The sequence below is a fragment of the Notechis scutatus genome, chromosome 3, assembly GCF_049901735.1.
Source record: "Notechis scutatus isolate UNSWTSFEM ecotype Mainland chromosome 3, rNotScu1.2, whole genome shotgun sequence".
Taxonomy (NCBI): Eukaryota; Metazoa; Chordata; class Lepidosauria; order Squamata; family Elapidae; genus Notechis; species Notechis scutatus.
The window spans coordinates 68,801,064-68,826,130 of record NC_142011.1 but is presented as its reverse complement, the minus strand read 5'-3'; the positions used below and the strand labels follow the sequence as shown (position 1 = coordinate 68,826,130).

Genomic DNA, 25,067 nt, shown 5'->3' with positions numbered 1-25,067 from the left:
TTATCTTGATCAAGAACTGTTAAAAGTTGTGATTCTCATCTTTCCAGTGGGCGTTAGGTTGGGGAAGGTTCATCTTAAGCAAACTGTGTGGCTTGGCTCTTTTACTGACTATTTTGACAAAATTCAAAGAACATCCAATACAGAAAGATAAACTGTTGGAATTGTAGCTGTCCTACCAGCAATGCAAAATACCAGGAAATGCTGGTAGTATATTAGATGAAGCCCACAGAATGATTGCATCAGTCCCAATGGAACTTACAGCAAGTAGGAGAAAGTTCAGAGATTCAACGTTTGAGTAAAGTTACGTAAGAATTATCACAAATAGTGTGTTATCACAATCTGTATATATTTAACTGTACGCCCTCCATGAATGAATGTTCACTACATTAATCTAAGCCAGTTGCTTTACAACAGAGAATGGTAACTTTCAGGCATAATCTGGACATCCCCATAATAGCTTTTCTTAATGTTCACTGTCTATGGAGATTCTCTCTTGATAAACCAGAAAAGGGAATATGGCTTTTATTACCAGAATATAATTATACTGGAGTACAATTGCACGTCAAAGAAAAGATTTAGTGTTTTGGTCAGGAGATTTGCATATTGACATTAATGAAAGTATTTTGCTTTATTATTTCCTTAGAACATTTCTTCAAATGTTCTAGAAGAATCTGCAGTTTCTGACGATGTGGTCTCTCCAGATGAAGAAGGGATATGTTCTGGAAAGTATTTTACCGAAGCGGGTCTGGTTGGACTGCTAGAGCAAGCCGCAGCCTGTTTTTCCATGGTAGAAGAATTTCATACTTTCTGTATTTTCTCTGGTACTTCCTTATAGCTGCATAGAATAGATCAGAATTCTCCAAAGTTTCTGGCTTTGCAGACTGGCGGGGTGGAAGAGAAGGGATGGTTCCACACAAGTGGCTGGCAAATGTGCATGCATGCAGCTCCATTTGCACAAGAAGAGTACATGCATGCATGCTGCTCACACAAATGGAACACATGATTGCCCAATGCTCATGCAAATGAGGATGCGCATGTGTGTGTGTGCTCTTGCCAGCCATTTCCACTGATCTGTTACAGTCCCCTCATCACCCACTAGTGGACCATGGCTCACAGGTTGGGGATTCCTGGTACAGATGATATGTGATGTAAATATTTGAAAGCACTGAGCACTCAAGAGGTGAACATGAAACATCTCAACCAGTGGGTTTACATTTCAGTTGCTTAACTGAGCTGAAATGGAATAGGAGTGGAAGGAATATTGACTGGATTATATATATGGATAAGATGACATTTTTTGTGCTATTGGGAGAATAACCAAAGTTAGTTTTCAAACACTTTTAGTTAGCCAAGATGCAACTGTTATATTTGCTCAAAATTTGCTATTAAGCCTTTTAGTTCAGCAACGGGATTCCTTTGAAATCTTGTTTAGATTGAAAGTGAAAGAAATTTGAAGACAAGGAGAGCAGTTACATTTTGTTTATGCAAATAATGGGGCCATTTTTTTCAACCCTCTGAAAGGCAGTGGAAAGAGGGAAATGGCTGATGGATAGATAGCTAATGCCTTTTCATGGAATGTACAAAAAGGAGCACTCTGAATTATTCTGTGCTCTCTAGATTACATTCTCTTATAATAATGAAAGCATTGCAAACAAGCTTTTCAGTTTCTTTGTCATAATGAAGCATTTTTATCATGTGCTGCACTTAGGATGTTTGTTTTCTTGGTGAAGCAGTAGATCTATCTGACATGCAGTCTTTTGTAGGCTGGTATGTATGAAGCGGTCAACGAGGTTTACAAAATCCTTATTCCAATTCATGAAGCTAACAGAGATGCCAAGAAACTGGCCACAATTCATGGTAAACTCCAGGATGCATTCAGCAAGATAGTTCATCAGGTAATGCCTATGGGATCTATGGCAAGAAAGTGGCAAAATATATCAGCCTGATTTTCTATTAGACCAATGCACTTTGTCAGAACAGAACAATACAGGAGATGTCCATGGGTTGTATTACAAAGTGTGCAATCAGCTTGGGGGACAAAACAATGGCTAAATAATTATTCTATTTTTTTTAGAGCCACCTACTTAAGTCAGGTGGCAATTATTGTATCCATTGGTACATTCTATTCTGTGCCTATTGTACAAACAGAAAGCTGGCTCCACAAAACATGAAAGAATTGAGTACAATTATTATGTGGGTCATTTTCCCCATTAGATTTTAGTCCTTTATTTATTTATCCAGTTTATATAACCATCTATCCAAGAAACTATTTATCCAAACTGTGTCCTGTGTTGTTCAGATGGTGGGAACATAGATGGCTGTATTTTTGGATGTAGAGAACAGGATGGCATCCTACAGCAACAGCTAGTAAGCCTTTTATGGCATGGCCAAAGCAAAGAGAAATTTGCATCATAATTTTAGCTAACTATGATAAAACCCGGTTGTAAATTGAAAATAAAACTACACTATTTCTACCATCTTTCAAACATGATTTTCAGCCATATCACATATAGGATGTGTAGAACTTACTAACCATTAAATCTGTTCTAGAAGCTATTATATCAACATAAATGATCTTGGTGTCTCTACTATTGAGAATGTTCCATTGCAAATAATTTTCCCTTTTCAAAAGGTTAGAGGGTAAACACTGATTCCGGGCCCTTTCCCTGCCTCAGCACACCCAGATCCACTTACCTTTGTGTTATCCTGAAGTTCCTGATTGCCAAGGCCCCCAGTTCCATCTTGCAAGTCAGCCCCATTCTCACAATGATACGAAAAGCTCCTTCTGAAGAGGCTTCTGAATGATCATTTGCACTTGTGGTTTGGCCAGATACAATGTCTGTTTGAGTCTTCCAGAAGGCTGGCATTCATGGGGGTTTTTCCCTCCCCTAATGCTGCTAGCAAAGGCCAGCCTTCTTAGCCTTTCAGAAGGCTGTTGTTGATTGGTATTCGCCACTCCCCAGACAGTAGTAGACGTCACCCTTCTGAACGGCTCAGAAGGCTGCATTTAGTAGCTACTTTGCCAGATTCGAGGTCTGTCCTTCTCTTCCTTGCCAGGAGAAGAGGGGAAATCCCTCAGTGCACTGGGGAAACAGACCTCAGATCCTCCATCCCCTCTGCTTGCAATCTTCCCTGCTGGCTTCTTCTGACTTCACCATTCACTTTATGGGGAAGCCAGCAGAGAAGATTGCAAATGGCGACCACTTGACAACAGATCATAAATGCGAACAGGTTGCTAAGCACCCAAAATGCAGTCATGGAGCCACAGGGGAGATGAGGGCTTTACCTCATTTACGATGACTTGGAGGCACTTTACAGGCTGTAAAGCATTGGTTCTCAGGCTGTCGTAAATACGAATGGTTGTAAATACGAATGGCCGTAAAATGATCAGTCATAAGTCAAGGACTACCTGTACCAGATTTGCACAACAAGCACTGCATAAAAAGTATTGCACAAAGTTTGAATTTCTGCAGTCTGACTCTCAGGCTGAAATGATGAATATGTTGCAGTGGTAAGAAAGGTTTTCTATTCTCATTTGATTCTCAGACCTTTATAATCCAAAAAAAGAACAATTGGACACACAAACACACTGTGTATATGTATGGGCCAGGAGTTTGTGTATACTTGCCAATGCAATGGAGTCCAGGGATGTAATCCCTGTACTCCTGTCATCAAATCTTTTAAACCCATTTATGTTGGATATTTTCTTTGTCATGTTCTCCTTCCTTCGAACTTCACAATGAAGCAAAAAACAGATAGTTAGAACAAACATCTATATAGGAGGCAGAATGGATGGTCACATCCTCTGCAGAGTTAGCCTTCATGCATTCAGCAAAAATGTCTTATTCCCATAGGTATTTCTTTCCAGGTGATGTTTCCTCTGGTGAAATAGAAAAAAAACCCTGCTAATGTGGCCCCTATTAATGTGGCCCCTAAAAATCATTAAACCATTGTAGATGTATACTGATTTATTGTTGATGGTATGTCAAGAAAGTTCTGCATTTGTTTCTATTACATACTTTTTTTTTTTTACTTTTTATTATACAGAGTACTGGCTGGGAGGTAGGTATTGTTTTAGCTAGTAAAAAAGACTAATAGATTGGTTTGATGCCTCCTGCCAATGCTTTGCCCGCATATGCTAGTTGTGGGTATCTGTTGCTGTCTGCTATTGATTGACCTGAATTAATTAACCAAAAAGTATTAGTAAAACTGTTGTGGTCATTTTAGACAATTTAGGTTGTGCATGAATTATGACACTAATGAGGTTCTTTGGGGAATGAACCATTTTTACCATTGTGAGTTTGTTTGTTTTTTAATTTTATTTCTCATCTATATTGACTTAGAATATCATTTCTTCCTACCATGTTCTTACCCCCAACACAGGGGTCGATTTAAGTTCTAACGTTCAAGGAGTTTGAATATAGAAATGCATAAGTTTATTCATATCATAACACATAACAAGTATTTATTTATGAATTGTATATACTTGTCTCTTGTACAAAACTGAAACGAAAACCAAATTAATTCAGATTAACACTTAGCTCCCAAATACCCTGTTAGAGCACGGGTTTCAAGTACCCATTGAGTAAATATATTTGCTTTGATGTATAATTTCAATGTCTCTAGTACTTTTCAAATTTACTTTACATTATGATCCAATACAAAAATTGGTAACCTGTAAAAGTAGCTGTGACTTTAGCAACCACAAATCTAAATATAACCTACCAACTTTATCTCATTAGTGTAATGTTATTCAGTCTTGTTTTTCTGTGAAAGGCCACAGTCAAATAATTAAGATAGGTGCTTAATAAATTAATACAGTCGTTCATTTAGGTCAAAATGGGGAAGTTATGGTTAATAGTTTCAAACTAATCAGAATATTTGCTCACACAAAGGGCAAGCCAAATAACAGCAACACACTTTTGAATTTTGTAATTTGAAATCCTGATCTGGTACAAACTTTCTTACTTTTAGGTAGAAGTGTGATTTAATGGTAGAAATGAAAAATTAAATAAGTTTAAATAATCCAAATCAATAGATTTCATATCAATTTTATTTCTCTTTTATCATCAGTGGTTTTTTTTTGGGTGAAGCCCAAAACTATTCCTGATACTGCCTTAAATTTAGATCAAATCAGTGGGTTGTTACTTTACCACTCCGTTAAGAGAATAAAACAAGCTTCCCCATTGTTTTGCCTCACTGCATGTTCTATTGATCATTCTTTGGAATTCTAAATGCTGAAGTCTGGTATATCTGATAGATAGCTGTGAGGGGTGGCTAGTTTAAAAGAACAACCAAGATTGTCAGATTCATTTGTACAACAGATTTTTTTTTGTACAGATAGTCCTCAACTTACAACAGTTCATTTAGTGACTGTTCAAAGTCACAACGGCACTGAGAAAAGGGACTTACGATCATTTTTCACAATTACAACCATTGCAGCATCTCCATTGTCACGTGATCAAAATCCAGATGCTTGGCAACTGGTTCGTATTGACGATGGTTGCAGTAACCCAAAGTCATGCAATCACCTTTTGTGACCTTCTGACAAGCAAACTCAATGAGGAAGCCAGATTACTTCACTACCATGATACTAACTTAACAAATGCAGTGATTCACTTAACAACTGTTGTAGGAAAGGTCATAAAATGGGGCAAAATTCACTCAACTGTCTCACTTAGCATCAGAAATGTTGGGCTCAATTGTGGTCGTAAGTCGAGGACTACCTGTATTTCTTAGGTTTCAGGGGCATCCATGCATGTATACACTTCAAATAGAACACAAAGAATTCAGCAGGTGTAACTTTTCCACATGCATCTTTCAGCCAGAAAAGGTGGAAACCTTCAGAAAGCTACACACTTTTTTCATTAGTCAGGATTAAGAATTTTGCAGCTTTAAGTGCAACGTGTCCATTTGATTGCACCATATACTAGTGTTTCTCAACCTGGACCCCTTTAAGATGTGTTAACTTCAACTCCCAGAATCCCTAAGCTAACAATGCTGGCTGGAGAATTCTGGGAGTTGAAGTCCACCCATCTTGAAGTGACCCAGGTTGAGAAACACTGCCTTACACTACATCCATGAAAGTGATATGCAAATTGAACTAATTAAATTACGAGCTAAGTAAAAATATAATATTTTTAAAAAAATTCTTTTAATTCTTTCGTTTTTTTGGAAAGCCCTTCCTTTTGGTGGAGGAGTTGTCCTCTGCTCTTTGGTATTTTGCCTCTTTAATTCCTGATTGTGTCATGTTCCCATGGAATCCACTGCAGTTAAGCATGTAGGTCCTGAATTAATTTCAATGGAAACTCATTGCATGTGGCCTTCTTATAATTGTGTGGAATATGTGCTAACAAAACGTTGATCGTCCTCTGAAAATAATGCCAGCATATCATATCCAAATACTTACTGTTCATGTGGAGAAGTTTTAGAAGAGATTTTTAAAAATCTGCACCTTGGTTTGGTGTTACTATATTAGTTCCAACCCCTACACCAATATAATGTACTGTGAAAATAATGTTTTCTGCTTTTTCCTGGCTCATGCTGCTTTATTTTGATCATTCCCACTGCAGAACTGGGATCTTAAGAACTTTTGCTTAGAAAGACACTTGGCAAATAGAGCCAAAGATTCTCAGAGCACATGAGGTCAGACTTCCTGGGCCCATGGCCATTCAGCTTCAAGAAGACCCTCATGGATTCAGATTTTGTTTTGAAACCCAACGTGCAACTTTGCAGCACTTGAAAGCTTACTCACGGAAGAAAATCCAAGTATGGCCACACACCGTCTATGTAAGCCTACTATAGGTAGTCCTCGACTTATAATCATAATTGAGCCCTAAGTTTCCATTGCTAAGTGAGGTAGTTGTTAGTGATTTTACCATCTTTTGTGCCCCACTTGTTAAGCAAATCACTGCAGTTGTTAAGTGAACCATGCAGTCATTAAGTGAATCTGGCTTCCTTTATTGACTGTTGGAAGCCGGTTGGGAAGGTTACACAGATGGTGAGCAAATGACGCCAGGACAATAAACACATGCCAGTTGGAATTTTGGTCACATGGCCATGGGGATGATGCAATGGTCATAGGTGTAGAAACCACTCATAAGTCACATTTTTCAGTGCCGTTTTAACCTTAAATGAATGGTTGTAAGTCGAGGACCTCCTATAATTACAAATCTGGAGCTTGATCAGACTTTAGGACAATTTAGCAAGAAATGGTAAATAGTCTCCATTTATCATTTTCACTACAAACCCTGGCTACTTTGGGGAAGGTAAGGCCTAAAAGCCTATTCAGTCTTTCAGTTTTCTCCCTTTTGACATCACAAGAAATCAAAAGCATCTGCTGCCCCTAGCAATGTCTGTCCCTAGGAGTCGGGGTGGATTCAAAAATCCCAGCAACCGGATTGCTGCTCAGTTGCTGGGTGGGCGTGGCCATAGTAGGCGTGGCCTACCAGAACTTCAGGAAGGCCGTTTTTTGCTTTCCCAAGGGACCGGAGGCTTCCCTCTGGCCTCTAAGAGGGCAAAAACGGTCTCCCCCAAGCTCTGGAGGCTCTCTGGAAGCCAGAAACAGGCCTGTTTCCAGACTTCCGGGCCTTCCGGAAGTCTGGAAACAGGCCTGTTTCTGGCTTCCAGAGGGCCTCCAGAGATTGGGGGAGACCGTTTTTGCCCTCTTAGAGCCGGAAGGCCCGTTTTTTCCCTCTCCCAGAGCCTCCGCGTGGACACTGCACTTACCTGCATCAAAAATGGGCTGTGTGGAGACTCCTGGGAGAGGTGGGGCGGGGTGGCTGGGGCCAGCTGGTCGGTTCAAATACCGGTTCGGTGAACCAGATGCAAATTTAACATCCGGTTCGCCTGGTAGAATCCCACCCCTGCTAGGAGTTATATCTCTCTCGTAAGGAAGGGTTTCCCATTGAGGTTAATACAGGTAGTCCTCAACTTACAACAGGTCTCTTAGTGACTGTTCAAAGTTACAGTGGCACTGAAAAAAGGTGACTTATGACCATTCTTCACACTTAGGACCGTAGCAGCATCCCCATGGTCACATGATTTACATTTGGATGCTTGACAACTGACTCATATTTATGATGGTTGCAGTGTACCGTGTTACTAATTTAACAACTGCAGTGATTCCACTTAACAAATGTGCCAAGAAAAGTCATACAACTAACAAATTTCTCAGCAACATCAATTTGGGCTCAATTGTGGTTGTACGTTGAGTACTACCTGTAGTTGGCACAAATCTGTTGCAAGAGACAAACAGATACAAAGGGACAGATGAGGCACTCCCAGTTATATGGCTGTTCAGTGACCAGGACAGCCTAAGGGGAGTCTTTTCAATGTCTGATGCTAAATCGACCCCTGAAATACACCCTCTCCTCAGTTAGTTTTAACATAGTCAAGGAATGTTTTATTGCATGGTAAAACACACCCATGGTTTTATGTTCTTGTCCACCGCTTTGCACTTGACATCTCCTCTTGCTGGACATTTCTCCCAATGTGGCCTTTAATCCCTGTTGCATGCTTTTTAGCCAGTTCTTAATTTGTAGAATGCTTGTTTGCCTTTATTTGCTGCCAAATGCTGCTTATTTGTTTTTTTTTTATTTTCCTTCATTAAAATACTTTCTGTTTTCTCTTCTATTGCCCTGGTTGCTGATTCTCCTCCCCACTTTTACTATTGTCTGTTGTGGTAAGTTCCTACTAAGTTGTTGATGATTCTTAACACCATGGCATCCCTCAATAATTTCTTTCTTTTTTTTAAATCAAAGACTTATGCCAGCTCAGGGGTTTATGAAATGCCATATAAATTCTCCTCAATTGGGCTGGTGGGATGGAAGGAAATTACCTCAGAGACTGATTGGGTCACCGTTGATGTGTGAGTAGTTTTTTCCTCAAGTAAATAGTTTGGATGGCACTCAGAATTTGGGTTATAAATTCAAAAGCTGGATTAGATAGGAAATTGCTGGAACAAAACCTTTTGGCTTTAATTTTTCTATTTCAGGTTATAAGATATTATTGTAAGTTTAGAATTAGATAATTGGGGCTATTTTCATCTACCTGTTGGAAACAACAGAAGTAAGATTTAGTCATTTTTGGTGAAGTAAACCCAGTTGGCAAAGCTTTTGGTCTATATGCAGAAGAAAAAAAAGTAAAACTTTGCACCTAGCAGGTATTTACCGTGCATAATAACATATTATGAACCCTTCATAAATCATGATGGCTGTATACCCGCTCTGCCAGATCTGTAATGACTACAGCGTTCACCTTCATTCTCTTTGCCTCCCAAGGACTATTATTTTTCTCAAAATAATAGACATAAATGCTTTTATAATATCTTCCTTACTCATAACTGCATTTTGCATCTCTCAGAAACAAAGACCATGGAGTATTAATGTGTTTTATGGCTTGAAAGCAAGAGTTTGATTTTTGTGAATACCTTTGATCAAAATCAGATTTTCCATTTCACATTCTGAACAATAACATGATACCCTATGATGTTATTGCCCTCTCCATTTTCTGCCTGTTTATGCTTCATTTCATTCCAACATGTTTTGCATTCACTCCATTATAAAATTTTCCTTGGAACTGACCCATCAACGCATTCTCATCTCCCCCAAATAAATGGAAGCTAAATGGAAAAAGACTTCCTTTCATACGCCAAATCCTAATTTGTCTTGGGTGACCATTGTTTTAGAATTATGATAATCTGTTTAAAACTCATTATCATAGAATACTTCTAATTAATCACATGGCATCAAACATTTTCTTAACTCTTCCATGTAGATTGTAAATAGGATAATTGGGAAATAAAGTTTGAAGAATCCAAAGCCCAGAAATTCATTTGGAGCATCGCAGATTCACTGTTCTTGAATTGTTAGGTAATGTTGCATTGCAATCCGATAAAGAAAGGTGTACATTTTCTAGCAGATATCAAGCAGATATCTTACACATATAAAATAAGAACAGTCTTAGAATTTGTACAATGGGCTTGGAGGCAAAAAAAATTCAAAAAAAAAAAAAACTTGCTAGACCGCTATAATAATTAGCTTAGAGCAGATTTGGGCGCTTTAAGGCCCACAGGCCACATCTGGTCCTTTGACTGTCCCTGCCCAGCCCACGTGAATTGCTTTTATTTTGAAAGTGACTGCTATTTTTTTTCAAATTTACTTTTGTGCATACATGCATGCGTGCCTATGCACCTTCACAGCTTTTATTGGTTCTGTACTCCACAATAGTCCTAGTTTCTGATGTGGCCCTTTGTGAAAGTTAATTGCCCACCCCTGGCTTAGGGGATGACATTAATTGTAAGATTCCTTCTGTGACAAGCCTGTTTCAGTGTAGCAGTACGTAATGCCAGCTATAAAATTGCCTAACATTGACTAGCTTACCAACTCTAGAGAACATAAGGTTAATATTTTTTCTTCCATGCAGGAAAAAAAAGGAGTTACAATGATACACATATGCATAATAAGATCATAATAGGGCTATATGTGTATACTTTCTATATATAACAATACACAGGCTTTTTGCCTCTGTGTAAACAATACTGCTTGTGACAGAAGCTTTCTTTTTGTGTTAATTTGTCAAATTGGATAGAACATAGACAGTCACCCTAAATAACTGTTCATGCTTTGAATAAAGGAATAGATTTCATATTTTCTTCCCTTTTCCCTGATATCACCTGTGAGACAAAATCTCTGGCTGTATCTTTATCTGGTTTTATGCTCCCTAAAACAATTTGCAGTTTCCATTTTAATTCAATGTTAGATTAATTAATTCTTCCCAGTTGCAATATTTCTGGATAGACAATAACTTCAGAAAAATCAGACCATGCAATTAAATATACACTAGCACGTGTTTGCTCTGTTCACAGCAAACATGCCAGACTAAAAAAATCAGTTAATAATACAATTTTACTTCTAGTGTATGCTCGTTCATTGACCAAAATCTTATACTTATTGTGTTCCCCAAAACAGCTAGCAGTTTGAAGTTATGAAAACTGACATTTTTAACACAGACTTCTTATCTGCTTATGCACATGTCTTTTGGGTTTAGAAAATACAATACTGTGATTATCCAGGAAAAAGCACTTATGTAATAAATTTCCAAACGTAAATACATTTCCTTTATTGCCTCCAACTTGGCTTCACTGTTCAATTGTTCTCAGTTGGAGATTAAACTCTTTCCAAAATAATATTCCAAAAGAAAGAAATACAGTCCAAACTCAAAGAGCAGATAACAGAGCAATAAAAAACCAAAAACAAACCGCACAGAAGAAAGTTCCACGACAGACCAGGATAATTAATTACAAACTTCAAGAAGATAACAAGGCACAGTCCGTTGGAAGAATGCCAACCAAGATAAACCTCATCCAGGAATAAAATGCCCCTCCTTTATACTCCCCAGCTGCAATCAATGAGGAGGATCATGGCTGCTTCCTCTCTCGTAAGCCAAGTTGTTGCCTTCTGCGTGTCTTAGGATGAAGAGGGGATTGGCCTGGTTCTTCCTCTGACTGCCCAGCGGTCTCTGCTCTTCCACAGCCTCCGGAGCCACACTTCCACTCCCTGTCGGCTGTTCCTCCTCTCCCTCTGAGTCAGTCTCCACCAGGGGCATGACACAACGCATCTAAAGCTTTGGTTTTAAGAAGTCCATGCAGTTGGAATCATATAACACTAGAATGCATCCTCTTTGGCAATTTGCTTATGTCATATAAGGATATTCATCCAGTGTGTACCACACCCAGGCAGTGTGTAGAGGTAGTCTTTCAGAACTAGATACTCAAGATTGCACACAGCTTGAGCCAACATTGTCCCCCCATTCTCCCTTTTTCAGCTACTCCCCTATTATTATTATTTTAGTTCTAGCTGCTTCTCTCATTCTCCCATTTATTTTTTGACTGTATCCATCCAGCTGTCAGTGGAGACATCTAAACTGCAAACTCAAAGCTAGACTAAGGCCATATGCAGCCTTAAACTCTGTGGATAGCCTGTTACTGAAAGCAGTAGCCAAATAACCAGCATATTCTTCACAGAGCTTTTACTTTTAAACTGTGTTTGTGCGATATGCCTGACTATCAGCTATTTTCCCATAGTAAATTATTGATCCTATTTGATGATCCTGGACAGACGATCAAAGAAATCTGAAGTGGCTGTGATTATATCAGCTAGCACACAGTTGGGAAATGAAGAGCATATAGCTTTTTAGTTTAACAGATTTTTTTAAAAATAATAGGGGCAGGAGGAGGACAAATTTCTCTGTATTTTATCTCTCCATGAGTTTGTGGGTAGAATGCAAAGTAAAACTATAGAAAACACCTTCATTGTAGTGAGACAGCTCTTAAATCCTATTTGTAGAATATTATCTTATACTGTAAAATTCATAATTTTTACAAATACCTTGGGGATATATGAGGACTGAGCCTGAATTGAGAGTGACCAAGTTTTTACAAATCCATAAGTAATTACACTTTAAAATGATCCAATTAAACGTATTATTAAAATACATCTTCACTGGTTTATGGTCTTAGAACCACACAAGGTAGAAAATGATATTAATGTTCTTTTCTAAGTTGTTTGGCCAATTATTTAATTGACAGATGGGTCTGAAATTTGCATCTGTGTTCTTACTTGCAATCCTGGTGTTCACTTAACAACCATAAATTCACTTAATGTCCAGGATGATTTTGCTTAATGACCATCATAAAAATGGTCATAAAACCAGGTCCAATTCAGCATGACCACAATGATTTCCAACATAAATTCTCATCCCAGTTGTGGTTATAAGTTGAGGACTAGTTGCTTGACAATTCTGACCTATAAAAAGTGAAACTTTTTTCAAAATATTCCACATCATAGACTGGCAGACTTTTTCAGAACTGCCATGTGGTGATATGCAAATCCAAACAACCTATTGTTTCTAAATGGCCAGAATTAGCCATATAGGCTTGTTTTGTCTATATCACTTGATATTTTTACTAGTCTTGAAGTCGTGTTAGAACAAGGTTGTCAAACTGGTAGTCTGTGGGCTGGATGAGTCAAGTACAGGCCATTCCCACCCCAGCTCCACGAATGGGGAAAATGTCACAAAACATCATGCGACAGCAACATGCTGCGAGTTTGACACCCGTGTAGAAATGAAAGCTGGCATTCTTCTAAGGCTCAAGACTGAATTAAAAGATGCCAGTTTAAATTTATATGGCTAAAACTGTTCATTTCACAGGTCCATGAATGCAAGACAGAAAATTATTTTTTCTATTTCCGTAATAAGCAAACATGACATTGATTCCATGTTCTGTTGCCAATTTCCCTTCCGATACCAAGGCAAATTACCTTATTTTCACTGACAATCTATCGTAGAAAGGCTTGGCATTATATTATCCTACACAAGAAGACTTTTGGGCTGCAAATATTGTTACTAAACTTATGTGACTTCAAAAGGGTGACCCTCACCCATGCTGCTCACATGATGAGTTTTTTTGCCTTTTAAAAACTGGACCTGATTGCATTTGATGTTGATGAAACCCTATTTTCTAAAACAAGAGTTTCCAAATGTGGCAACTTTTAAGACTTGTGGATTTTAACTGCCAGAGTTCCTCAGCCAGCTACAGTATACTGGCTGAGAAATTCTGGCAGTTGAGGTCCACAACTCTTAAAGTTGCCAAGTGTGGATATTCCTGTTCTAAATGGAGGAAAGACACCAATAAGCATTGAAAGAATAGGCCTGGCTCCAATCTTGGATACAAAATTAATTAATTAATAGTTAAAATTTTAATTGCTTGAATGATAAGGTCCTTTACAAAACCACAATAGGCAGCTCTTTTCCCTCGAAGCTTTTTGCAAATTGCAGTCTGAGCATCTTCCTAAAAGTTTCTCTGTTCAGGCTAAAGCTGGAAACTAAGTTGGAGGCTTGGTTTAATTTTTTTCTCCTTTATTAAACATATTTTGAAACATAGTAATGGGACACATAATTCAAAATATATCTGTGTGGTTGTTGTTTTTTTAAGAAAAAGAAGAAAGGTATAATTGTGCCATGAGAGTCAAGGTGAACATTGGAGTCCTTTTCTCAGCTATTTTTGTTCAAGGAGTGTGATCTTTTTGTGGGGGAGGAAATTCCAGGATTGGTAACCTTAATTTCAAACTCTGTGCTGCTTTGTGTCTTTCAGTTACATGTTGTCTTTATAAAAGAGTGTACTTTTCAGTTTTGCTGCTATAAATCAGGGATAAGCATTCTGGTGCCTTCCACATGCCTTCCATTGCAATCCCCATAATCCATGGTTAGTACGTCAATGGTCATGGATTCTGGGTATTGTAATCTCAATAGTCTGGAAAACACCAGTTGCTCTCCTTGATGTTAGTGTTGCTTTGATTAAATGCCCAAGTGAAAGGAACTGCATGGGAACCTATAAAGAATAAATAGGATGTTTCCCATCCTATGGAACTCTGCACCCCATGACCCAAATCCCCCTTGACATACACATGGTTTTCGTGGCACAAAGGGAGAACTGGCAGGCAAAACTTTCTTAAACCATAACCATTATTCCTATACTGCACAGAGGGTAGAGTGATGACCTGTATCCCTTGCAGTGTTACCAGTGCAAATTTTATTACTACAGACAGAAGAATTTAAACTGTCCCTGATATTGGAGCTGCAGACACACGGAATGATCTCAGGGACAGTGGTTGGAGGAAGCTTGGTGATGGTGTAACTAAAATCATCTTCCTAAATTGTTTTTGTTTCTTCTAGAAGTTAAAATTATACTTGAGAGCAACTCTAGAGTTACCATGGCATTCTCCACTCTACATTACATATACAGCAAGCATCACAATATGACATTGGGATAATGTCATGTTCATTGCATAGCAAAATGGAACTTTATACCAAGGTTGCTGTTTCAATCTTTGGCCATTGTTTTAAGAGAAGAAGTTACAAATAACAGTCATTACACATTTGTGGCACTTCAGTGGATTGTTTTGAGTGCAGTCAAACCACAATAGTGCTAAAATGAACACACACACAATGCCGTCATACAAAATGCAACCATTATGTACTCATGTCCATGAGATACAATTAAGTTAAATCACAACATTTGCTTGATGGCATCATTATGTATGTTTTGTCATCTGCCTCCTTGTCCCTCAGTTGCCCCTGTTGAGTTGAATTATGTTGAACATAGTTCATATTAGTGCTCAGACTGTACTGTGCAGATTCATTCTGAAGTTATTCAAACTTGTAGAATTTAGAAATGTATCTTCCAATAAGAGTAGAAATAATAGTTAAAGAAACCTATTTCTAAGGAACCCTCCTCAACTGATACACCTATTATCTAAATTCAGGCCATTAAAAGTTATTCCATTCTTCCTATGCAGAGCTAACCCACTGGGTTCCCCCGCCCCCCTCCCAAAATAATGCATGAGATTCCCATAGATCTCATAAGTGTAAAATTTGAGTTTGAATTTTGCCTTTGTGCTATAACTTGTACAAATGATCACTAGTGCTTTAGGTTAGTTGATTGTTGTTGTTTTATCCTGGCATGAGGTTATATTTTAGATTAAAAAATAATAATATATTTTACATTAAATATCACATAACTTTATGTACCTTAGGATGGTAAGCGAATGTTTGGTACATACTTCCGTGTTGGCTTTTATGGAACTAAATTTGGAGATTTGGATGAACAGGAGTTCATGTACAAGGAGCCTGCTATAACAAAACTTGCTGAAATTTCTCATAGATTAGAGGTGAGATTTCCTTATCAAGCTTAGAATATTTGCTTACATTAATAAAGATTTTAAATTGTTTTGCTTTATTTCTTTTACTCTGTTCAAAATTAGTTTAACTGTACTAGTTTTAGTAACTTCAGTTTACATTGCTCTCTAAGTCACTTTCATAATCTAGTTGCATTGGAATTTGGGGTATATATATCAACCAATATTTTTGATTTTAAAAATTCTCTTTATTTGTATACAATAATAAATCATGCTGATACTGTAGATAATTCTATTTTGTCTATATGAGGATTAGCAGTGGGAAAATTAACTTCCTAAGAACATGTAAAAAATGCAGTGTCCCTCTCTGAGGAAGTTGTGAAAAATGAATATAATTCTAAAATGTACTTAAGCCTTTCAGTCACAACTTTAATGTTGTATACATACAGCGCTTCATTCTGTTTTTCCCCACATCAGCAGTACTGTAGGTAGCTTAAACTGAGAATGTGTGAATTAAGATTATGGCATGGCAGCCCCAAGTTCAGATATATCGCAGCTGTGGTAAAATAATTTTAGGCTTACCATAGTCAGCCCTGTATGTCACAAATTTGTTATGGGGATAAAATTGTTGGAAAGAATGCTGTGTATGAACACCTTGGGTCTCTGCTGAAAGCATAGAACATAAATCAGACAAACTATGGTTCATTTATTATTCAGAATGTGATAGCAGAAAGCATGGTAAGAATGAGTAATGGTTGAAGCTAAAGAGATAAGAAATGGTGCTTTCAGATCAGATAAAATCACTGGGTTTATAGCAGGTACTGTATATTCCAGTTCTAAAGATGGGGAAAAGAAGTCAGGTATGATGAGATGGAATGTCTGCTTTTGCTCTACTTTCGTTTAAAATGTTGGCTTCTGTTCAGTTTTTAATATCATGTTTATCATTTTCAGGGATTTTATGGAGAAAGGTTTGGTGAAGATGCTGTTGAGGTTATTAAAGATTCTAACCCTGTTGACAAGTGCAAACTAGATGCCAATAAAGTAAGATATTAATTTCTAATCAAACATTGTATTTTAGGCTTTGTCTCAATGAATATTTTGGTGTTAAAAATGGCCTCAATCTACCTGACTACTTCTCTCAAGAAAATAAGGATAACAAATTGTATTTACATTTTCCCTTTCAATCTAAATATGTTTAGCTTGTTTCAGGAATGAAATTGACCAGGAAGAATAAAGCTGCACTCTTGTTAACACTGCTTCTGTCTGTCAACTTGTGTACAGGTAGTCCTCAACTTATGACCACAATTGAACCCAAAATTTATGTTGCTAAGTAAGAAATTTGTTAAGTGAGTTTTGCTCCATTTTACAACTTTTCTTCCCACGTTTGTTAAGTGAATCTCTGCTGTTGGTAAGTTAGTAACATGGTTATTAAATGAATCTGGTTTCCCCATTGAATCCAGAAGATCACAAACGGTGATCACATGACTTTGGGATACTGCAACCATCATAAATATGAACCCGTTGCCAAGAATCTGAATTTTGATCACGTGACGATGGGGAATGCTACAATGGTTGGAAGTGTGGAAAAATGGTCATAAGTCACTTTTTTCAGTGCCATTGTAAGTTTAAGCGATCACTAAATGAACTGTTGTAAGTCAAGGACTACCTGCGTTAGATACATCACAAGACCGTAAAACCTCACCCTGAGGAATTTGGACTGGATTTATTATCCCAGAGCGATAATGTACAGTTGTGGAGGATTCTGGTATGGTTGTGTGAAAATATGTTTGTCCATTTTTGGTTGTCTGAATGTTTGTATATTTTTGTTCCTGAATCAAAATTTTCATGTAAATCTTCCTTATACGGGAAGAGAATCTGATTGAATAAATGATGCTGTTTGGCACATGTTTCATTTATTTCATAAAACAAAATCATCCAATCTAGGCCAGTGTGAAAAAATAATCACCCCATTAGATTCTGTAACTGTTTGCAACTTCTATACAGGTACTCCTGGATTTATAACCATTCATTTAGTGGCTGTTTAAAGTTACAACGGCACTGGAAAAAAGTGAGTTATGACCATTTTTCGCACGACCACTACAGCATCCCCATGGTCACATAATCAAAATTTGGTCACTTGGCAACTGGCTCATATTTAGGATGGGGTCGTGATTATTTTCTGCAATCTTCCATCAAACAGAATCAATGGGGAAGCCAGATTCACTTAACCACATGTTACTAACTAAACAACTGCAATGATTCATTTATCAACTGTTGCAAGAAAGGTCGTAAAATGGGGCAAAACTCACTTAAAAACTTTGTTGCTTAGTTTCAGAGTTTTTGGACTCAATTGTGATTGTAAGTCGAAGACTACCTGTAATTATATCAACGAAAGACTTTGCATTAATATCTCATAGGTTTTTTTGTATCATTGTGTATGAATTTGGCCTGTGTCTCCATGACAAATCATTTCAGTATAGGAACCCTTTCAAAACAACCATGAAGTACTTGAAGTCTGTGGAGATTCTCAGTCATCCAGGTCATGATTGTCCCAAAGGTGCTTTTTCAGCAGACAATTGGACTTTTCTTGTTTTTTTTCTTTGAAGACATTTCACTTCTCATTCAAGAAATCAATTTCGTTGTATATATGTACAATGATAATAACAGTTATTATTATTAAGAAGCTTCTTCAGCTCTGACTAGATGGTGGGGAATGAAAGGATTTATATTCCTTGTCATTAGCATCCTTTTAAACAAATGTCTAAAAGGAGAGATGTCTTATCCTTGTAGACAGCTGGTCATTAGCATCCTTTTAAACCAGGGGTGTCCAACCTTGGCAACTTTAAGACTTGTGGATTTCAACTCCCAGAATTCCTCAGCCAGCAAAGCTGGCTGAGGAATTCTGGGAGTTGAAGTCCACAAGTCTTAAAGTTGCCAAGGTTGGACACCCCTGGTTTAAAAGGAGAGGAAGAAAAAACAAGAGAAGTCCAGTTGCCTCCGGAAAAAGTTCCTTTAGGATATGAACTGCTTGTGGGAAAGGACTTGTTCCACCATTAACAGAATCTCTCATTTCTACGAACAGTTATTTTCGAATGTTCTATTGCTGATAATATTTTTTTTTCTTCAGGCTTATATACAAATCACTTACGTTGAGCCCTACTTTGATACTTACGAAATGAAGGACAGGATAACCTATTTTGACAAAAACTACAATTTGCGCCGATTCATGTATTGCACCCCGTTCACGTTGGATGGCAGAGCTCATGGGGAGTTGCACGAACAGTTCAAAAGGAAGACTATCTTGACAACATCACATGCTTTTCCTTACATTAAGACAAGGATAAATGTCATTCATAAGGAAGAAGTAAGTCTTGCACTTCCATTATACTCTGCCTTGAAGAGAGATGAAGGGGCTGGAGGATAAAGGATATGATGGACAATGTGCTTAGGGCAATATTTTCACACAGTTCAGTTTTAATTTGTAACATTCAAAAACGTTCAAGTTATTTTTAATTTGATAGCATTTCACAAGCCTTTGAGAAAACAGCCTATGCTTTGCTCGTCAAAAAATTCTGCTCCTGCTGCTACTATTATTAACATAGTTATTAACATGTTGAATAAACAAGGATCCTGAATTTATAGAATGTTATAATTTAAAATATGGTAAAGGGGATGAAATAGAAGAAAAAGTGAAGTGAAAAATTGCACTGTATCTGTTCCAGTCTTAAATTAAATTAATGGCCCATAGTTCAATTTCATTCCTTAAAAAAACATAATTGAAAGTTGGATAAAGGACTAACGCCGTGCAATCTTCAGAGGGAAACATTTTTTTCTCCACAAAACATAGGTATTTCATCTGCAATGGGAATCTCTCTACCATTTTGCTTTGTAGTTCTCAGGATTAAAAATATATATCCCTACAAATCAAAGTATGTTTCTCAAAATACTATTTCGTGTATTGACTTACGTAGTATCCATCTTTCACAAATAAAAGCTTTTTTTTGCTTTATGACCATTATCATAATCCGAGAGTTGTGAACGGATTAGATCCAGAGATCACACTAAGTAATGTTTTTGTTTATAGTTTTGGCTTTGGATTTGTACTACATACAAATCCATATACTGTGTGCTTTATAAACCATGATTTGGATTTCGTGCATGAACCCAGATAACTATGGAATATAGGTAGTCCTCAACTTACAATCACAATTGAGTCCAAAATTTCTGTTGTTAAGCGCAACATTTGTTAAGTGAGTTTTGCCCCATTTTATGACTCTTCTTGCCACAGTGGTTCAGTGAATCACTGCAGTTGATAACACAGTTGTTAAGTGAATCTGCTTCCCCATTGACTTTGGATGTCCGAAGGTCTCAAAAGGTGATCACTTGACCGCGGGACCCATCAAAAATATGAATCAGTTGCCAAGCATCTGAATTTTGATCACATGATCAGGGATGCTGCAAAGGTTGTAACTATGAAAAACAATCATAAGCCACATTTTTCAATGTGATTGTTACCTTGAACAGTCACTTAATGAAGTGTAAGTCGAGGACTACCTGTATTCTGGAAACTGTGGTTAAAATAAACCACAATTGAACATAGTGTGCGAATCTTGGCATCATCAATTAGTAATTAGAGTCTCTGGCCTACTAAATTGCCCAGGATATTTTTCAGATTGTTCAGGTTTTCTAGTGCAGAAAGCTAGTATATAGGGCATTAGAAAATTAGCTGAAACGTGAGCTGGGCTCCTAGGACATTTGGCAGTAGTGATCACCTGTTTAGGTACAATTGCTTGGTATCCTTCCGCCCTATTTTTTTTAGTAATACTCTGCAGTGAGTAATGGGGTGGGAGGGAAATCCAAAAGTTTTCTTCCCCTTATTTGGAAAATAAAATTCCTTTCAATTCCTGAATGCTTTTGCACATCTCTTGGGTCTTTATTTTGTCAGATAATTTTGACACCAATTGAAGTTGCCATTGAGGACATGCAGAAAAAAACCCAAGAATTGGCTTTTGCAACCCATCAAGATCCAGCAGACCCAAAAATGCTCCAGATGGTGCTTCAGGGTTCAGTGGGCACCACTGTAAATCAGGTAAGAATATAGACTATCATAATGGGTTCTTAAGCACAATGGGTTGGATATTTGAAAGTTAGAGTACATTGTTAAATACAGCTGTATTTTAATGGCTACGGGGTAGATTTTAAAAGGCATGCCATAGTAGATCATTAGAATAATGGAACAAGGTATAAAATGGATGATTGGACCATCATTTAGATCTGTCAAATGTATTATGTAGAGAAACTGTAACTTAATGTGTGGGACAGAAATGAGTGGAAAGTGCTATTGAATATGTTTGAGCACAAGCTAGAAATTTGAATTTATTTTCCCACAATCATTTGCAGATGTAATACAGGTAGCATTACCAGACAATTTTAGCACAGTTCAGATTTCTTCCTGCTAGCATATATGAAGGTGAAAAGAATGGATAATTTTCTATTGTAGCATGGTTTACATTCTGGCCCCTGAATTGATAAGAAACAAGAATACACAATTATTATGCTTGGCAAAAGGGGAGGTAAAATTTCAACTCCATTTGACTCTAAAGAGCCACAATCATCCAAGATCCAGATGGCCTCCACTGAGAAGACCTGGTCCTTTGTCCAGGTCTTTGGCAAGAAAGAGTGAGACCTCTCACTTCATTGTGCTTGTAATTTTTTATTTTATTGTAATTTGATTGCTGTGACCTGCCCAGTATCTTTGAGACTTGGGCAATATATACAGATCAACCAAAAGATGAATTCAATGTGCGACTCTGGGAGTTGAAGTCCACAGGTCATAAAAGAGTCATACTGGCAGTTGCCCAGCCCTGCTGAAATGAGAAGTAGGGCCAGTAACATAACTAAGAAGTGTCTTTATGAATTAATCTGTGGTTTTGTATTCTGAAGTTTTATTGATTTTTGCAATATTGTAGATAGTTCAAGGTTGTAGCTTTATGTTGCTTAGTGTCATACAACTGAAGCAGCATAATTTTAAATAAACACCAACACCTCAAATTAGTCCAAAAATACTCTCCTACAATATATCAAAGGCAATTTACTCCTTTCATTGTGATGCAGTTTTTGTGTTAGTGTGATGACCCAGGAAACAGCACACACATAATACATTTCCAAACGTAAATAAATTTCCTTTATTGCCTCCAACTTAGCTTCACTGTTCAATTGTTCGCAGTTGGAGATTAAACTCTTTCCAAAATAATATTCCAAAAGAAAGAAAGAAAGTCCAAACTCAAAGAGCAGATAACGGAACAATAAAAAAACAAACACAAACAGCACTGAAGAAAGTTCCACGACAGACCAGGATAATTAATTACAAACTTCAATAAGATAACAAGGCACCGTCCTTGGAAGAACCAACCAAGATAAAAACTTCATCCAGGAATAAAACACGCTTTGCTTCTGGCAACGTTGTGTTCGAAACACCCCTCCTTTATACTAGTCTCCCCAGCTGCAACCAATGAGGAGGATCATGGCCGCGTCCTCTCTCGCAACCCAAGTTGTTGCCTTCTGCATCCTCCCTGTGTGTCCTATGATGCAGAAGGGATGGGCCTGGTTCTTCCTCTGACTGCCCAGCCGGCCTCTGCTCTTCCCCAGCCTCCTCCACAACCTCTGGAGCCACACTTCCACTCACTGTTGGCTGTTCCTCCTCTTCCTCAGAGTCCGACTCTACCAAGAGCATTACAGTTAGGCTGTCTAGGGGCTTTTGGTGTATAATGTTAAAGAAATCTTACATTTTGTGTCCATAACATTATTCTGTCCTCTTTTTCTGTTAAGGGGCCGCTGGAGGTTGCCCAAGTATTTTTATCTGAAATACCCAATGATCCTAAACTCTTCCGCCACCATAACAAACTAAGGCTTTGTTTCAAAGACTTTACAAAAAGGTATTATGTCATTTCTTGTAAAGACCTGTACGTTTTTCTCCTGAGTTAGCCAAAAGAGAAAATCTTTTGAGTGCTTATTGCTATGTCTCTTATGTTATTTGAGTACCTTTTTCAGTCTAATGGATAGGAGATACTTTCTTAATACAATTTTGAGAAATCACTGAAATGTTACCCTTTTTTTTAATTAAAAAGCACAGTTCATTCTTATATTTGAGTCAACTGCTACCTATTTACATTTGTAAAATGCTGTGGAAGCCAGACATATAGCATAGACAGTACATTGGTTTCATTTTTTTCAAAAAAAGTTGCCCGTATTAGAAAAAAGATGTCTAGAATTACTTGGGAGCAACTGTGCCAAAATATAGAGAAACTATAATGTTGAAAAACCAGCCTCAGCAGTACAATATAATTACCCCCCAAAAAGCAAGCTGCATTGATTTTATGTGACATGGACTTTCAAACAGGCATAGATAGCATTATCGAGGAAGCTTAAGGATGAACAAAGATAAATTGACAAAATGTTTAATTATTATCTAATACGTTTATCATCATTTGCTCACTTAAAATTCATTGTACTGTGTTCTAGGTGTGAGGACGCACTACGCAAAAACAAAAGCTTGATTGGTCCAGACCAAAAAGAGTATCAACGGGAACTTGAAAGAAATTATCATCGTCTCAAGGAAGCCCTTCAGCCCTTGATAAATAGAAAAATACCCCAATTATACAAGGCTGTTCTACCTGCTGCTTGTCACAGGTCATTCTAATATAACATTCACATTTTTCCCCAAAGGCCTCCTGAATGGAAAAAAAAACCTACTATGACTATACCTAATGTAACCTATTGGATACGATGGTGCCATTTTCCATATAGGTAGTCCTTGACTTACAGCCACAATTTCTATTACTAAGCAAGTCAGTTGTTAACTGAGTCACACCCAATTTTACGATCTCTTAAGTGAATCCCTGCTGTTGTTAAGTGAACCATGTGATTGTTAAGCTTTGCTTGTTGAAAGCCTACTGGGAAGGTCACAAAAGGTGATCGATCACATGACCCCAGGACATGACCCCATAAATATATGCCAGTTGCTAAGCGCCCAAATTTTGATCACACGACTATAGGGATGCCGTGGAGATCATAAGTGCGAGGAACAACTGTAAGTCACTTTTTTCAGTGCTGTTGTGATTTTGAACAGTCCTGGAACAAAAGATAGTTAAATCTAGGATTACCTGTATTACATTTTGCCTGGCTCAAAGCCTGGCCATCTTTCCCCATCTATTCTGGGTAAAGAGTAAGAGATTCCACAACTTGACAAAGTGAGGTCCTCCTCAAAACTTCCTGCTGACTTCCAACAATCAAACTTAGTGAGAAAGTTGGCAGGAAGTTACAAGTCCCAGTGGCTCACCAATAGACCAGCGGACATGTAAGTGGCTGCCGGCAGGTGGGAGAGGGAATCTGGGAGTGTGCAGATGGCTGGGGTGGTGCAAGTGCAGCACGCACTTGAGAAGGGTATGTTTGGGAAGGGTGCTGAGGGTGACGGAGAGGCCAGGGAGGTGCAGCATGAGTGCAGAGCGGCTAGAGTAGGGTACAAAGGTGAGAGTGACTAGTGACTCTCCCTATCAACTTGTCCATTGACTTTCCTTGTGGGAAACTGGCAGAGAAGGTTGCAGAAGACAATCACATGATGTGGGACACTGCAGTAGTCATTAAGCATGAGCTGGTGGCAAGGACCCGGATTGTGATCATGTGACCTCAGGTGGTGAGACAGTCAGAACTTCAAGTACTGGTCCTAATTACTACTTATTCAGTGCCGTAGGAACTTCGAAATGTTGTTGAACATTTGATCCTTAACCAAGGGCTACCTGTATTGCATTCGTTGGGAGAAATTGTTCTACAACACCTTGTGCAACGGATTTTTATTCAATTGGCAAGAAATAAACTTCTGTTGTTTAAGTTGTAGTAGCTCATTTCATGTTTTTTTCCACTCTCCAGAGATTCCTTCAGCAGAATGAGCCTTCGCAAAATGGACATATAAGCACCTCAGGCACTTAAAGAGGTTTAAGGTACTGAAAAAGCAGGTTCAGTGTTATCAATACCAGAAAATTTGTGGAATTTGCTCTGGGCAGCTAACACGTGTTCTTTTGACTTGCATGAGAGCATTAAGTGGCCAAATCTTTTCTCCTGGAAAATGTAGTTTTAAAAAGTCTGTTTTTGTAAAATCTATTACAACAGTATGAAAGTATTTTTAAAACTTTTTCTTTTTTTTAATATCCAAAGGTACTCTAAATTCATCAACCTTATTTATAGCATTCTGCAATGTGATTTTTTTTCCCAGTTTGTATATTTAATTTATAATAGCATTTGAAAAAGCAAACAATTTTTAATATAGTGTTTGTTTATATTAATGGTACTATTAAATATTTGAAAGTTTCCACT

General features: G+C 37.8%; 1 protein-coding gene across 8 annotated transcripts in view; it reads left to right on the top strand.

The window, feature by feature from the left end:
- The window catches only part of DOCK7 (dedicator of cytokinesis 7), a 125,364-nt gene extending 100,297 nt beyond the window's left edge, over positions 1 to 25,067 (top strand). For 2 of the 8 annotated variants that reach the window (XM_087960385.1, XM_087960382.1), the window contains 10 exons: positions 644 to 787; positions 1,764 to 1,895; positions 4,048 to 4,062; positions 15,606 to 15,731; positions 16,650 to 16,739; positions 18,826 to 19,062; positions 20,644 to 20,787; positions 22,527 to 22,633; positions 23,220 to 23,387; positions 24,624 to 25,067. In XM_087960385.1, coding sequence (XP_087816511.1) covers positions 644 to 787; positions 1,764 to 1,895; positions 4,048 to 4,062; positions 15,606 to 15,731; positions 16,650 to 16,739; positions 18,826 to 19,062; positions 20,644 to 20,787; positions 22,527 to 22,633; positions 23,220 to 23,387; positions 24,624 to 24,666 — 1,206 coding nt within the window. In that variant the 3' untranslated portion in view covers positions 24,667 to 25,067. Of the gene's footprint in view, positions 1 to 643; positions 788 to 1,763; positions 1,896 to 4,047; positions 4,063 to 8,688; positions 8,829 to 15,596; positions 15,756 to 16,649; positions 16,740 to 18,825; positions 19,063 to 20,643; positions 20,788 to 22,526; positions 22,634 to 23,219; positions 23,388 to 24,623 lie in introns of those variants that run through there. The other 6 variants (XM_087960384.1, XM_087960381.1, XM_087960386.1 and 3 more) reach the window with 4 other exon arrangements.